Source organism: Oncorhynchus gorbuscha, linkage group LG24 (assembly GCF_021184085.1).
Source record: "Oncorhynchus gorbuscha isolate QuinsamMale2020 ecotype Even-year linkage group LG24, OgorEven_v1.0, whole genome shotgun sequence".
Lineage (NCBI taxonomy): Eukaryota > Metazoa > Chordata > Actinopteri > Salmoniformes > Salmonidae > Oncorhynchus > Oncorhynchus gorbuscha.
In genome coordinates this window covers 31883392-31895991 of record NC_060196.1, presented here as the reverse complement: position 1 = coordinate 31895991, position 12600 = coordinate 31883392, and the positions used below count along the sequence as shown (strand labels likewise).

Genomic DNA, 12600 nt, shown 5'->3' with positions numbered 1-12600 from the left:
GAGAAGACTGATCAGAGATGCAGCCAAGAGGCCCATGATCACTCTGGATGAACTGCAGAGATCTACAGCTGAGGTGGGAGACTCTGTCCATAGGACAACAATCATTCGTATATTGCACAAATCTTGCCTTTATGGAAGAGTGGCAAGATGAAAGCCATTTCTTAAAGATATCCATAAAAAGTGTTGTTTAAAGTTTGCCACAAGCCACCTGGGAGACACACCAAACATGTAGAAGAAGGTGCTCTGGTCAGATGAAACCAAAATTGAACTTTTTGGCAACAATGCAAAACGTTATGTTTAGCGTAAAAGCAACACAGCTCATCACCCTGAACACACCATCCCCACTGTCAAACATGGTGGTGGCAGCATCATGGTTTGGGCCTGCTTTTCTTCAGCAGGGACAGGGAAGATGGTTAAAATTGATGGGAAGATGGATGGAGCCAAATACAGGACCATTCTGGAAGAAAACCTGATGGAGTCTGCAAAAGACCTGAGACTGGGACGGAGATTTGTCTTCCAATAAGACAATGATCCAAAACATAAAGCAAAATCTACAATGGAATGGTTCAAGAATAAACATATCCAGGTGTTAGAATGGCCAAGTCAAAGTCCAGACCTGAATCCAATCAAGAATCTGTGGAAAGAACTGAAAACTGCTGTTCACAAATGCTCTCCATCCAACCTCACTGAGCTCGAGCTGTTTTGCAAGGAGGAATGGGAAAAAATGTCAGTCTCTCGATGTGCAAAACTGATAGAGACATACCCCAAGCGACTTACAGCTGTAATCGCAGCAAAAGGTGGCGCTACAAAGTATTAACTTAAGGGGGAATGAATAATTTTGCACGCCCAATTTTTCAGTTTTTGATTTGTTAAAAAAGTTTGAAATATCCAATAAATGTCGTTCCACTTCATGATTGTGTCCCACTTGTTGTTGATTCTTCACAAAAAATACAGTTTTATATCTATGTTTGAAGCCTGAAATGTGGCAAAAGGTTGCAAAGTTCAAGGGGGCCGAATACTTTCGCAAGGCACTGTAGGACTAGTTTTACTGTGGATATATATACTCTTGTACCTGTTTTCTCCAGCATCTTCACAAGGTCTTTTGCTGTTGTTCTGGGAGTGATTGGCACTTTTCGCACCAAAGTACATTCATCTCTAGGAGACAGAACGCGTCTCCTTCCTGAGTGGTATGATGGCTGCATGGTCCCATTGTATTTATACTTGCGTACTATTGTTTGTACAGATGAACGTGGTGCCGTCAGGCATTTGGAAATTGCTCCCCAGGATGAACCAGACTTGTGGAGGTCTACAATTTCTTTCTGAGGTCTTGGCTAATTTCTTTTGATCTTCCCATGATGTCAAGCAAAGAGGCACTGAGTTTGAAGGTAGGCCTTGAAATACATCCACAAGTACACCTACAATTGGCCCAAATTATGTCACTTAGCCTATCAGAAGCTTCTAAAGCCATGACATCATTTTCTGGCATTTTCCAAGCTGTTTAACAGCACAGTCCACTTAGTGTATGTAAACTTCTGACCCACTGGAATTGTGATACAGTGAATTATAAGTGAAATTATCTGTCTGTAAACAATTGTTGGAAAAACTACTGTGATAAGAGAAAACTGAGGATAGATCAATAATATTGCAGTTACTCCACAATACTAACCTAAATGACAAAGTTTAAAGAAGGATGCCGGTATATAATTTATTTTTTTACTCCAAAACATGCACCCTGTTTTTATAAGGCACTAAAGTAAAACTGCAAAAAATGTAGCAAAGAAATTAACTTTCTGTCCTGAATATAAAGCATTATTATCTGGACAAATCCATCACATCACCGAGTACCACTCTTCATACACTGATCAAAAAAATAAAGGGAACACTAAAATAACACATCCTAGATCTGAATGAATGAAATATTCTTATTAAGTACGTTTTTCTTTACATAGTTGAATGTGCTGACAACAAAATTACACAAAAATGATCAATGGAAATCAAATTGATCAACCCATGGAGGTCTGGATTTGGAGTCACACTCAAAATTAAAGTGGAAAACCACACTACAGGCTGATCCAACTTTGATGTAATGTCCTTAAAACAAGTCAACATGAGGCTCAGTAGTGTGTGTGGCCTCCACGTGCCTGTATGACCTCCCTACAACGCCTGGGCATGCTCCTGATGAGGTGACGGATGGTCTCCTGAGGGATCTCCTCCCAGACCTGGACTAAAGCATCAGCCAACTCCTGGACAGTCTGTGGTGCAACGTGGCGTTGGTGGATAGAGCGAGACATGATGTCCCAGATGTGCTCAATTGGATTCAGGTCTGGGGAACGGGTGGGCTAGTCCATAGCATCAATGCCTTCCTCTTGCAGGAACTGCTGACACACTGTAGCCACATGAGGTCTAGCATTGTGTTGCATTAGGAGGAACCCAGGGCCAACCGCACCAGCATATGGTCTCACAAGGGGTCTGAGGATCTCATCTCGGTACCTAATGGCAGTCAGGCTACCTCTGTCGAGCACATGGAGGGCTGTGCTGCCCCCCAAAGAAATGCCACCCCACACCATGACTGACCCACCGCCAAACCGATCATGCTGGAGGATGCGTGCACCACGGCATCTCCAGACTCTGTCACGTCTGTCAAATGTGCTCAGTGTGAACCTGCTTTCATCTGTGAAGAGCACAGGGCGCCAGTGGCGAATTTGCCAATCTTGGTGTTCTCTGGCAAATGCCAAACGTCCTGCACGGTGTTGGGCTGTAAGCACAACCCCCACCTGTGGACATCGGGCCCTCATACCACCCTCATGGAGTCTGTTTCTGACCGTTTGAGCAGACACATGCACATTTGTGGCCTGCTGGAGGTCATTTTGCCGGGCTCTGGCAGTGCTCCTCCTGCTCCTCCTTGCACAAAGGTGGAGGTAGCGGTCCTGCTGCTGGGTTGTTGCCCTCCTACGGCCTCCTCCACGTCTCCTGATGTACTGGCCTGTCACCTGGTAGCGCCTCCATGCTCTGGACACTACGCTGACAGACACAGCAAACCTTCTTGCCACAGCTCGCATTGATGTGCCATCCTGGATGAGCTGCACTACCTGAGCCACTTGTGTGGGTTGTAGACTCTGTCTCATGCTACCACTAGAGTGAAAGCACCGCCAGCATTCAAAAGTGATCAAAACATCAGCCAGGAAGTATAGGAACTGAGAAGTGGTCTGTGGTCACCACCTGCAGAACCACTCCTTTATTGAGTGTGTCTTGCTAATTGCTTATAATTTCCACCTGTTGTCTATTCCATTTGCACAACAGCATGTGAAATGTATTGTCAATCAGTGTTGCTTCCTAAGTGGACAGTTTGATTTCACAGAAGTGTGATTGACTTGGAGTTACATTGTGTTGTTTAAGTGTTCCCTTTATATTTTTGAGCAGTGTATTTTCAAGCATGGTGGTGGCTGCATCATGTTATCGGCGAGGACTAGCAAGTTTTTGGGGGGGATAAAAAGAAATGAAATAGAGATGGGCACAGGAAAAATTCTGCAGGAAACCTGGTTCAGTCTGCTTTCCAACAGACACTGGGAAACAAATTCACCTTTCAACAGGACAATAACCTAAAACACAAGGACAAATATACACTGGAGTTGCTTACCAAGAAGACAGTGAATGTTCCTGAGTGGCTGAGTTACAGTTTTGACATAAATCAGCTTGAAAATGTCTGTCCAGCAATGATCAACAACCAACTTGACAAAGCCTGAAGAACTTAAAAAAATAATAAATGTTCAAATATTGTAAATAAATTAGCTAAAAATTCTAAAAACATGTTTTCACTTTGCCATTATGAAGAATTGGGTGTAAATGGGTGAGATTTATAAAAAATATATATTTAATCAATTTTGAATTGCACTGTAACACAACAAAATGTGGAATAAGTCAAGGGGAATACTTTCTGAAGGCACTGTATTTCCAGCTTTTGGCCCACTGAGACGGTACACAGCAGTAGAGGGTGGCCTAGGACAAATCCCCCAAAAGGGGTTAACTGTGTCTTTGTGTTGCTGATTGCAGGGAACATTATCATGAAACAACTTGTGAGTGAGTACCAATGGGAAGCGAGCAACTCATGCAGTACACAAAGGGGGAAAGACACAGAGGAGAAGCTTAAAGATGCATTAAAGAGCCCCATTCCTATTGGCTTATAGTGCCTCTGGGTGAGGGGGTAGAACATGGTTCAATTGCGCCACACGCAGCGCTATGAGCTAAAAAAAATTTTTTAAAGAAGCATGGGACGTGCCGTCACAGCAAACATTAAAAGGCAAAATAACAGGCAAGTAGATGTTTAGAAGAGTACTTCAATGTGCATTAACATTTTCAGATCATAGAATTTTGTTTTTTTGTGTGTTGCTTTTAACCCAACCTCCCAAGCAACACACACCAATGCCCAGAAGAGTTGGAAACCAGGATCAACCAGTCAGGAGGGCAACACCTTGCCCTGCCCCCCTGTTTAACCTATAGGTTAAGTGTCTTACTCAATGTCACAACGACAGGAGACGGCTGTCTAGGGTCACTAGAATCTACCCTAAGAGTATAAAATATACTCAAATATAAAACGGGCAGAATTTTGAATCTTGGACAACATAACAATTAAAATACAGCTTGCACCTGTTAATTGAAATATGATCATATGACAGTATGTCAAGGTCAGCTTATATAAACAAGCCTGCCTGTGACAGACAAAACAGAGACAACATCAAGACACTAAAATATAAACAACCCATATATAGCGAGTACCAGCATTTCCCTGGCATGGGATAGCAACAGCACGCTAAAAATAAACCTCACAACACACACAGGTGCACCTATCATCTTCGGCAGCACAAAAGTGAGTGCTGCAGTATAACACGAAACGCCTCAGGATCAGAGCAAGGAAGTTGCAAGTTCAATTCCCAGAGGTGGACATTGTTAGATGGTGTTGCATAACCGAGAGCGAGAGACACTTCACCTGAGTTGCGTCAGCAAATGCTATAAATGTCAAAGGCGCGGGGCCAAGGAGCATCATCACTCAGCACATGGGTGCTGCTTAGCAACCTAGGTAATGTAATCACACTGCAAACCGGGACCGTTGGTCTCTCTTGCCTAAATCCCTTGTCGTGTAAAACCTGGTCAATCTCAGGCCAGCTCAGGTTGGAAACTCATAAAAGGCTGATGAGGAGCACTAAGTTGTCATATAACCGGGAGAGAAATGCATGGTTCGACGTCAGGGTTTGACGTGGGTTTGTGTGTGTGTGTGTGTGTGTGTGTGTGTGTGTGTGTGTGTGTGTGTGTGTGTGTGTGTGTGTGTGTGTGTGTGTGTGTGTGTGTGTGTGTGTGTGTGTGTGTGTGTGTGTGTGTGTGTGTGTGTGTGTGTGTGTGTGTGTGTGTGTGTGTGTGTGTCCAGACCCAGTGATGAAAGAGAACAGGGGTGATCCCACACAGGAGTGTCAGAAAGGGACACTGCAAAAAGAGCGCTGAAGCATCTCCTGAGCACCCCTGTGTCACGTGATCACACAAAGTTCTATTCAGCTCAGCCTGAGAGAGAGAAATATGTATAGATAGCTAAACAATGATTTATTCAGCCAACACTGTCAGTCAGACAGAGAGATAGATGGAGGGAGAGGGAGCGGGAAAGAAAGGCTGTCCGTAGACAAACTCTTCATTCAGCCAACACCGTCAGAGAGAAAAAGGGGGAGAGAACGAGAGAGAGAAGAGTAGCGATTCGGTAAATACCAGGTTAATTAAGCAAAAACTGCTTTTCCGAAGAAGGGCCTCACAAAGCAACACAAATAACTAATAAAGGTTCAAAAGAGGAAGGTATGCAAGTTGAATTACTCTTTAGGTGACGCCATTCAAGCTAGGGATAACATGGACATAGTAAACCATACCTATCACAACTAATATCCGTAGTCAACGTCAGAACAGTGAACCCCCATCAACAGAAAAGTTAGATATTAAAGGGACATTTGACAAAAAAAATGTAACGAGTGAAATTAATGTTCATCAAGTAAAATTCCCCTTTAACATTATTGAAGTTAATCTGAATAAATTGTGTAAAAACTGAAATGCCCCGTTAACATTATCGAAGTCATTTCTGTAAATTGAATAGAAACTTAGTGTTCTGCACGTAAAGTGTAGGCTGACTCGGAGTTGATATTCCGTCATAAGAAGGAGTTCCCCTCGACCATTCCAACAAATTGGGGGAAACAAAACCATTCTTTCCCAACTTCATTGTCATTTTTTTGTAATAAAGAAATAACAAAACATATCAGAAAGCTACTGTGTTGTTCAATGTACCTGTAATCAGGTCAGAAATCCCAACCTACAGTTTGCAATGCTCCCACGCAGGGAAATAGAGCCTGCGAGAAGAGTCCTGTGGCTTCAGGCTATTCGGCGTGGGAGAGTTGGAAGTGTCCAAGTAGGCTACACTTAGTTATACGTGTGGAAAACATATATTTCACAGGTAAGACATTTAACTTGTTTAATATAGGCCATTTGTAATTCCACGAGTACTATTTGTAGCTGTATAGTCCGTTTGTGTTTGCTGGTCTTGGCTAGCTTAATGTTCCCATCGGTAGCTACGGTGCCTTCAGAAAGTATTCCTACTCCTTGACTTATTCCACATGTTGTTGTGTTACAGCCTGAATTCAAAATGGATTAAATATATATTTTTACGCACCAATCTAAACACACTACCCCATAATGACAACGTGAAAACATGTTTTTGACATTTTTGCTAATTTAATGAAAATTAAAATATCATACTTACAGAAATATCTCATTTCCATAAGTATTCACAAACGAGTCAATACATTGTAGAAGTCCCTTTGGCAGCGATTACAGCTGTGAGTCTTTCTGGTTTAGTCTCCAAGAGCATTCCACACCTGGATTGTGCAAAATGTATTATTTTCAAAATTCTTCAAGCTCTCAAGTTGGTTCTTAATCATTGCAAGACAACCATTTTCAGGTCTTCCGTAGATTTATGCCGATTTAAGTCATTGGAAAACATCCCTGGTCTTTGTGGTTGAATGTGTTTGAAATTCACTGCTTGGCCGAGGGATCTTACAGATAATTGTATGCGTGAGGTACAGAGATGAGGTAGTCATAACATTTGTTTAGGAAACACTATTATTGCACACAGAGTGAGTCCATGCAAATTATTATGTGACTTGTAAAACACATTGTTACTCCTGAACTTATTTAGGCTTGCTATAACAAAAGGGGTTGAAAACTTATTGACTCAACACATTTCAGCGTTTCATTTTTAAGTAATTATTATTATTTTTTTAATCTAAAAACATAATTCCACTTAGACATTATGGGGTATTGTGTGTTGGCCAGTGACACAAAATCTAAATTGAATCCCATTTTAAATTCAGGCTGTAACACAACAAAATGTGGGGAAAAATCAAGGGGTGTGAATCCTTTCTGAAGGTACTGTAGCTTCACTCACGTGGCTGCTAGCACCATCATGAATAGGGCCATGAGGGAAGCCCTACAATATGACTTTATAACATTAAGTATTGAGAACGCTCGGGAGCAGCCAATGTTGAAAAGTCATCTTTAGACATGTTGAACTTCTCTTAAATGCACTTTTGTAATTGACTAAAACAAGAGACAAGAAAACTGCATTTGAAAAAGGTTAAGTGTTTGCCGTGAGCCAATAGGCTACCCACAGGTTGTCTTCCCCACAGGCGTGCGGGGCCATGACATTGCATCTTATACTGACTGGGACCAAAGCCGCGGGAGGTAGGGGTGCTACCGCACCCCCCGATAAATCTAAATAATTTAGGCTATACACCCCCCCCCAACATAATAATACTCCTGTCTGAACAGACATAGATAAAAGTATTCAAAATACTACACCAGAAAGCATCATTTTGATAGAGCATTAATAGCTTCTAAAAAATATCTGTGGATTAAGTTTAATCACAAGCATTTACAGCCGGGAAAGCCGCAGTTAGGGCAGAAAGCACTCCAAATATAGAACAGCTCGTTGCGTTGTGGCCATAGATATAATCCATAGAAGGATTTTGGAACCTCTAACCCTGGCACTTTTTAAACATTTATTTAACTAGGCAAGTGAGTTAAGAACAAATTATTATTTACAATGACGGCCTAGGAACAGTGGAACCTTGTTCAGGGACAGAACGACAGATTTTCACCTTGTCAGCTCTGGGATTCGATCTAGCAACCTTTCGGTTACTGGCCCAACGCTCCACGAGGCTACCTGCCGCCCCTATTTTTACTTTTAAACTCATGGGTACACTAGCATTGGCAGACAGTCCTGACATGAATGGAAACTGCCCTCTATGGATTATATTTCTATGGTTGGTTGCAGCTGTCAGTTTGCCTTTCCCAAATTTCTAAATACAATCGCGAGAAACATTTAGGCCTACCGTTTGAAAAGCAAATGCCTGCTGCTGAAAAAGAGAAGAGTAGTCTGTCTGAAGAAGCTAAAAAGATTATTCTGAACAACTTTTGAGTGAACAGCACTGTTTTTCAAAGTAGCTTATCTTGACATATTGGCACAAACCCATCGCCCATCACCGGTGAGTAGCCTATGCTTCATCTTCATCATTGGGTGAGTCAGTGTCACTGGAAGCTTTATTTTCTACTTTAGCCTATATATACAGTGCCTTCGGAAAGATCAGACCCCTTGACATTTTCCAAATTTTGTTACGTTACAGCCTTATAAAAATACTCCGCAGTCTACACACAATACCCCATAATAACAAAGCGAATGTATGAAAAATAAAAAACAAATACTTTATTTACATACAGTACCAGTCAAAAGCTTGGACACACCTATTTTCTACATTGTAGAATAATAGTGAAGACATCAAAACTATGAAATAACACATATGGAATCATGTAGTAACCAAAAAAAAGTGTTAAACAAATCTAGATATATTTTATATTTGAGATTCTTCAAAGTAGCCACCCTTTGCCTTGATGACAATTTTGCACACTCTTGGCATTCTCTCAACCAGCTTTACCTGGAATGCTTTTCCAACAGTCTTGAAGGAGTTCCCACATATGCTGAACACTTGTTGGCTGCTTTTACTTCACTCCGAGGTCCAACTCATCCAAAACCACCTTAATTGGGTACTTTTTACTGGTACTGTATGTATTCAGACCCTTTGCTATGAGACTTGAAATTGAGCTCAGGTGCATCCTGATTCCATTCATCTTCCTTGAGATGTTTCTACAACTTGATTGGAGTCCAACTTTGGTAAATTCAATTGATTAGACATGATTTGGAAAGGCACACAACTGTTTATATAAGGTCCCACAGGCATGAGGTCGAAGGAATTGTCTGTAGAGCTCCGAGACAGGCTTGTGTTGAGGCACAGATCTGGGGAAGGGTACCAAAAAAATGTCTGCAGCATTGAAGGTCCCCTAGAACACAGTGGCCTCCATCAGTCTTAAATGGAAGAAGTTTGAAAGCACCAAAACTCTTCTTAGAGCTGGCCGCCTGGCCAAACGGAGCAATTGGGGGAGGGAGGTGACCAAGAACACAATGGTCACTCTGACAGAGTTCCAGGTCCTCTGTGGAGATGGGAGAACCTTCCACAAGGACAACCATCTCTGCAGACCTTTATGGTCGAGTGGCCAGACGGAAGCCACACCTCAGTAAAAGGCACATGACAGCCCGTTTACGTGCCATTTTTTTATACATAAAAACCTGTTTTTGCTTCGTCACTATTTGGTATTTTGTGTAGATTGCTGAGAATTTTATTTAATTTAATCGATTTTAGAATAAGACTGTAACGTAACAAAATGTGGAAAATGTCAAGGGGTCAGAATATTTTCCGAAGGCACAGTATATAATATAGGCTACTGTAGGCTGGAAAATAAACCTTACAGTGACACTTGACTCACCCAATGATGAGGTGATAATTCAGAGGGTGAATGGGCAAGACAAAAGATTTATGTGCCTTTGAACGGTGTATGGCAGAAGGTGCCAGGCACACCGGTTTGAGTGTGTCAAGAACTGCAACGCTTCTGGGGTTTTCACGCTCAACAGTTTCCCATGTGTATCAAGAATTGTCCACCACCAAAAGGACACCCAGCCATCTTCACACAACTGTGGGAAGCACTGGAGTCAACATCCCTGTGGAACGCTTGCCCAGACAAATTGAGGCTGTTCTGAGGGCAAAAGGGGGTGCAACGCAATATTAGAAAGGTGTTCCTAATGTTTTAAACACTCAGTTCCATTCATTTTTAAAAACTGGTACCGGGCTACCTTCAGACAGGTCAAGTGAGGCTTGTGGACGCCCTATAGCACTGACATGTACGCGCTCGTGAGAGTCTCACCTTTTCATAGAGGGGTCATATCAGTGTGTAGCCAAAACTGGTTGAATGCTACAGACAGAAGTTGACATATCGGTGGTGCCGACTTCTGTCCTGTGACGCTTGTGGGGGTTGTAGAGCAAAACGGAGAACACCACCGTGTTCGGGAGAGTCTCATCATTCATTGGAGTGATCATATTAGTTAGGCCAAACCGGTCGGGACGCTACAGACATATTCGTGAGAAGACCGATTTTTTTAGGGATGACTCGTGATATAACAAACACCATCGTAGCTCAGCTCAGCCCCCCTTCCGACCTTCCGCCTCCGATGCGGAAGGTCGCCACTGGCATATGTAGTGGATTGAGACGCAGCCCAACAGATATCTCTAGGTTAAACAGAGACTTTTTATGGGGATTTTTGTATTATGCCAATTAGATTTCCACGTGGCCGTCGACTCTAGAGGGTTAAGCCATTTTGATCATATGTGTTGACCTGGTAGCAGACAATGGATGTCTACTGGCTAATGGCTATGTCTGGAAAATTGACTGAGGCGACTACAGTAGGTCACGAGGAGCGGTTGATGATTCTGACCTCTTGGTATTGTGGATGGTGGTGCCGCCCAGTACGATCCGAACCCCTGGCATGGTGCGGTTCAGGTTGTAGACTGCCAGCGCCTCCTCATAGGTGGCCCCTCCGATGACGAACACTATGATATCCTGTGGCCTGAAGAGGAACTACATGGTAATCATTGATAGGCTAGCATCCGGTTGGGGTCATCCAATAACGGTGATGAACTTTACGCATCATTGATAGTGTGTAGAAGTGTGTGTGTTTGGCTATTCAGGTGTAGGGTCTGAGGTCGTGTCTTTAACTCTGTGTGTGTGCGTGCATGTGTGTGCATGTGTATATATATATATATATATCACCCTACCTGTCTCGAAGGGAGCTGGGTCCTAGGTAAGGGAACTGACTGTCTTTCAGCCGCCCCTTGATCAGCTGGTCCAAGGTCTCCTGCAGTAACGGTGCATGCTGCGTGTACACATTCTCAACTCCCTGGAGACACGCACGCACCCAAAACCAAAGGTGTTTTATTAGAATCTGGTTGAGAGTGGCTAGATGGACACAAAACCACCGCTAGTATTTGTATAATTTGTGAGGAGAATGGTGTACCTTCAGCCCCTTGAAGAACTGTTTGGTAATGGCAACTGCATCTTGGGGGTTGATGAGGTCACTTCCTCTCACCCTCTTCCCTCCATACTCCACCATGGACGTTACCATCTGAGGTAAAGGATGCCAGTTAAACAAGATAAAAAGGCTTAATTTGATTATTCTAACCCAGTCTAGATTGATAAAACAGAAGCATCAAACATACCAACATACTGAATGTACATTGTTGATCCCAAAATAATAACATCTACATAATATAAGACGAGTACAACAACAGTATACAGTCCTCATATTGCCCCAAGGGTCAGGTAGTGGTACAGTATAGAATGTTCCCTTACCCTGCGATGCCTCTCTGACACGCCCTTCCTGTTGAGCTCCTCCATGAGGCCCGGCAGGATGCTGCTGCTGTGTCTCTCGTAGCGCAGTGCGTACAGCATCACCAGGCGCACCGCGTCCAGCTCGCTTACCCGCGGGTTCTGCAGCAGCCTACGCACATTCTGTGGAAAAACAGGGAGTACATTTTACATAGCCTTTAATACAGACTGCAATTCTTTAATGCTACTTCACTATGGCTTCTATGTGCAGTGTTTTATTGTATTCTGAAAGTCACTATTATTATAAGTGGCCAAGTCAATATACAATACAGGAGTGGGTTGTATTCCTCTTTAGCCAACACAAAGTAATATTGTGTGACTTTCTGAATGCTTTCATGTGAACTATTGGTGTTATTGTATAAAATAACATTGAGCTGTAGGCCCCTCCCCCATGTCACATTTCCATTGGTGTCAGTGATAGGACACCAATTTTTGATAGGACACCAATATACATTTTTGCTAATAAAAAAATATTGTCTTAAAAAAAATGGAAATATCTTATTTACATAAGTATTCAGACCCTTTGCTATGAGACTCGAAATTGTGCTCAGGTGCATCCTGTTTCCATTGATCATCCTTGAGATGTTTCGACAACTTGATTGGAGTCCACCTGTGGTAAATACAATTGATTGGACATGATTTGGAAAGGCACACACCTGTCTATATAAAAAGGTCCCACAGTTGACAGTGCATGTCAGATAAAATATCATCTTCCAACAGGACAAAGACCAAAGAACAGGACAAAGC

General features: G+C 42.6%; 1 protein-coding gene across 1 annotated transcript in view; it reads right to left on the bottom strand.

The window, feature by feature from the left end:
- Positions 1 to 12600, bottom strand: part of LOC124013368 (vacuolar protein sorting-associated protein 45-like) — a 30366-nt gene that overhangs the window by 7161 nt on the left and 10605 nt on the right. The window contains exons 11-14 of the mRNA XM_046327672.1: positions 11818 to 11976; positions 11483 to 11590; positions 11244 to 11365; positions 10904 to 11035 (exon numbers count right to left, since the gene is read on the bottom strand). Coding sequence (XP_046183628.1) covers positions 10904 to 11035; positions 11244 to 11365; positions 11483 to 11590; positions 11818 to 11976 — 521 coding nt within the window. The remainder of the gene's footprint in view (positions 1 to 10903; positions 11036 to 11243; positions 11366 to 11482; positions 11591 to 11817; positions 11977 to 12600) is intronic.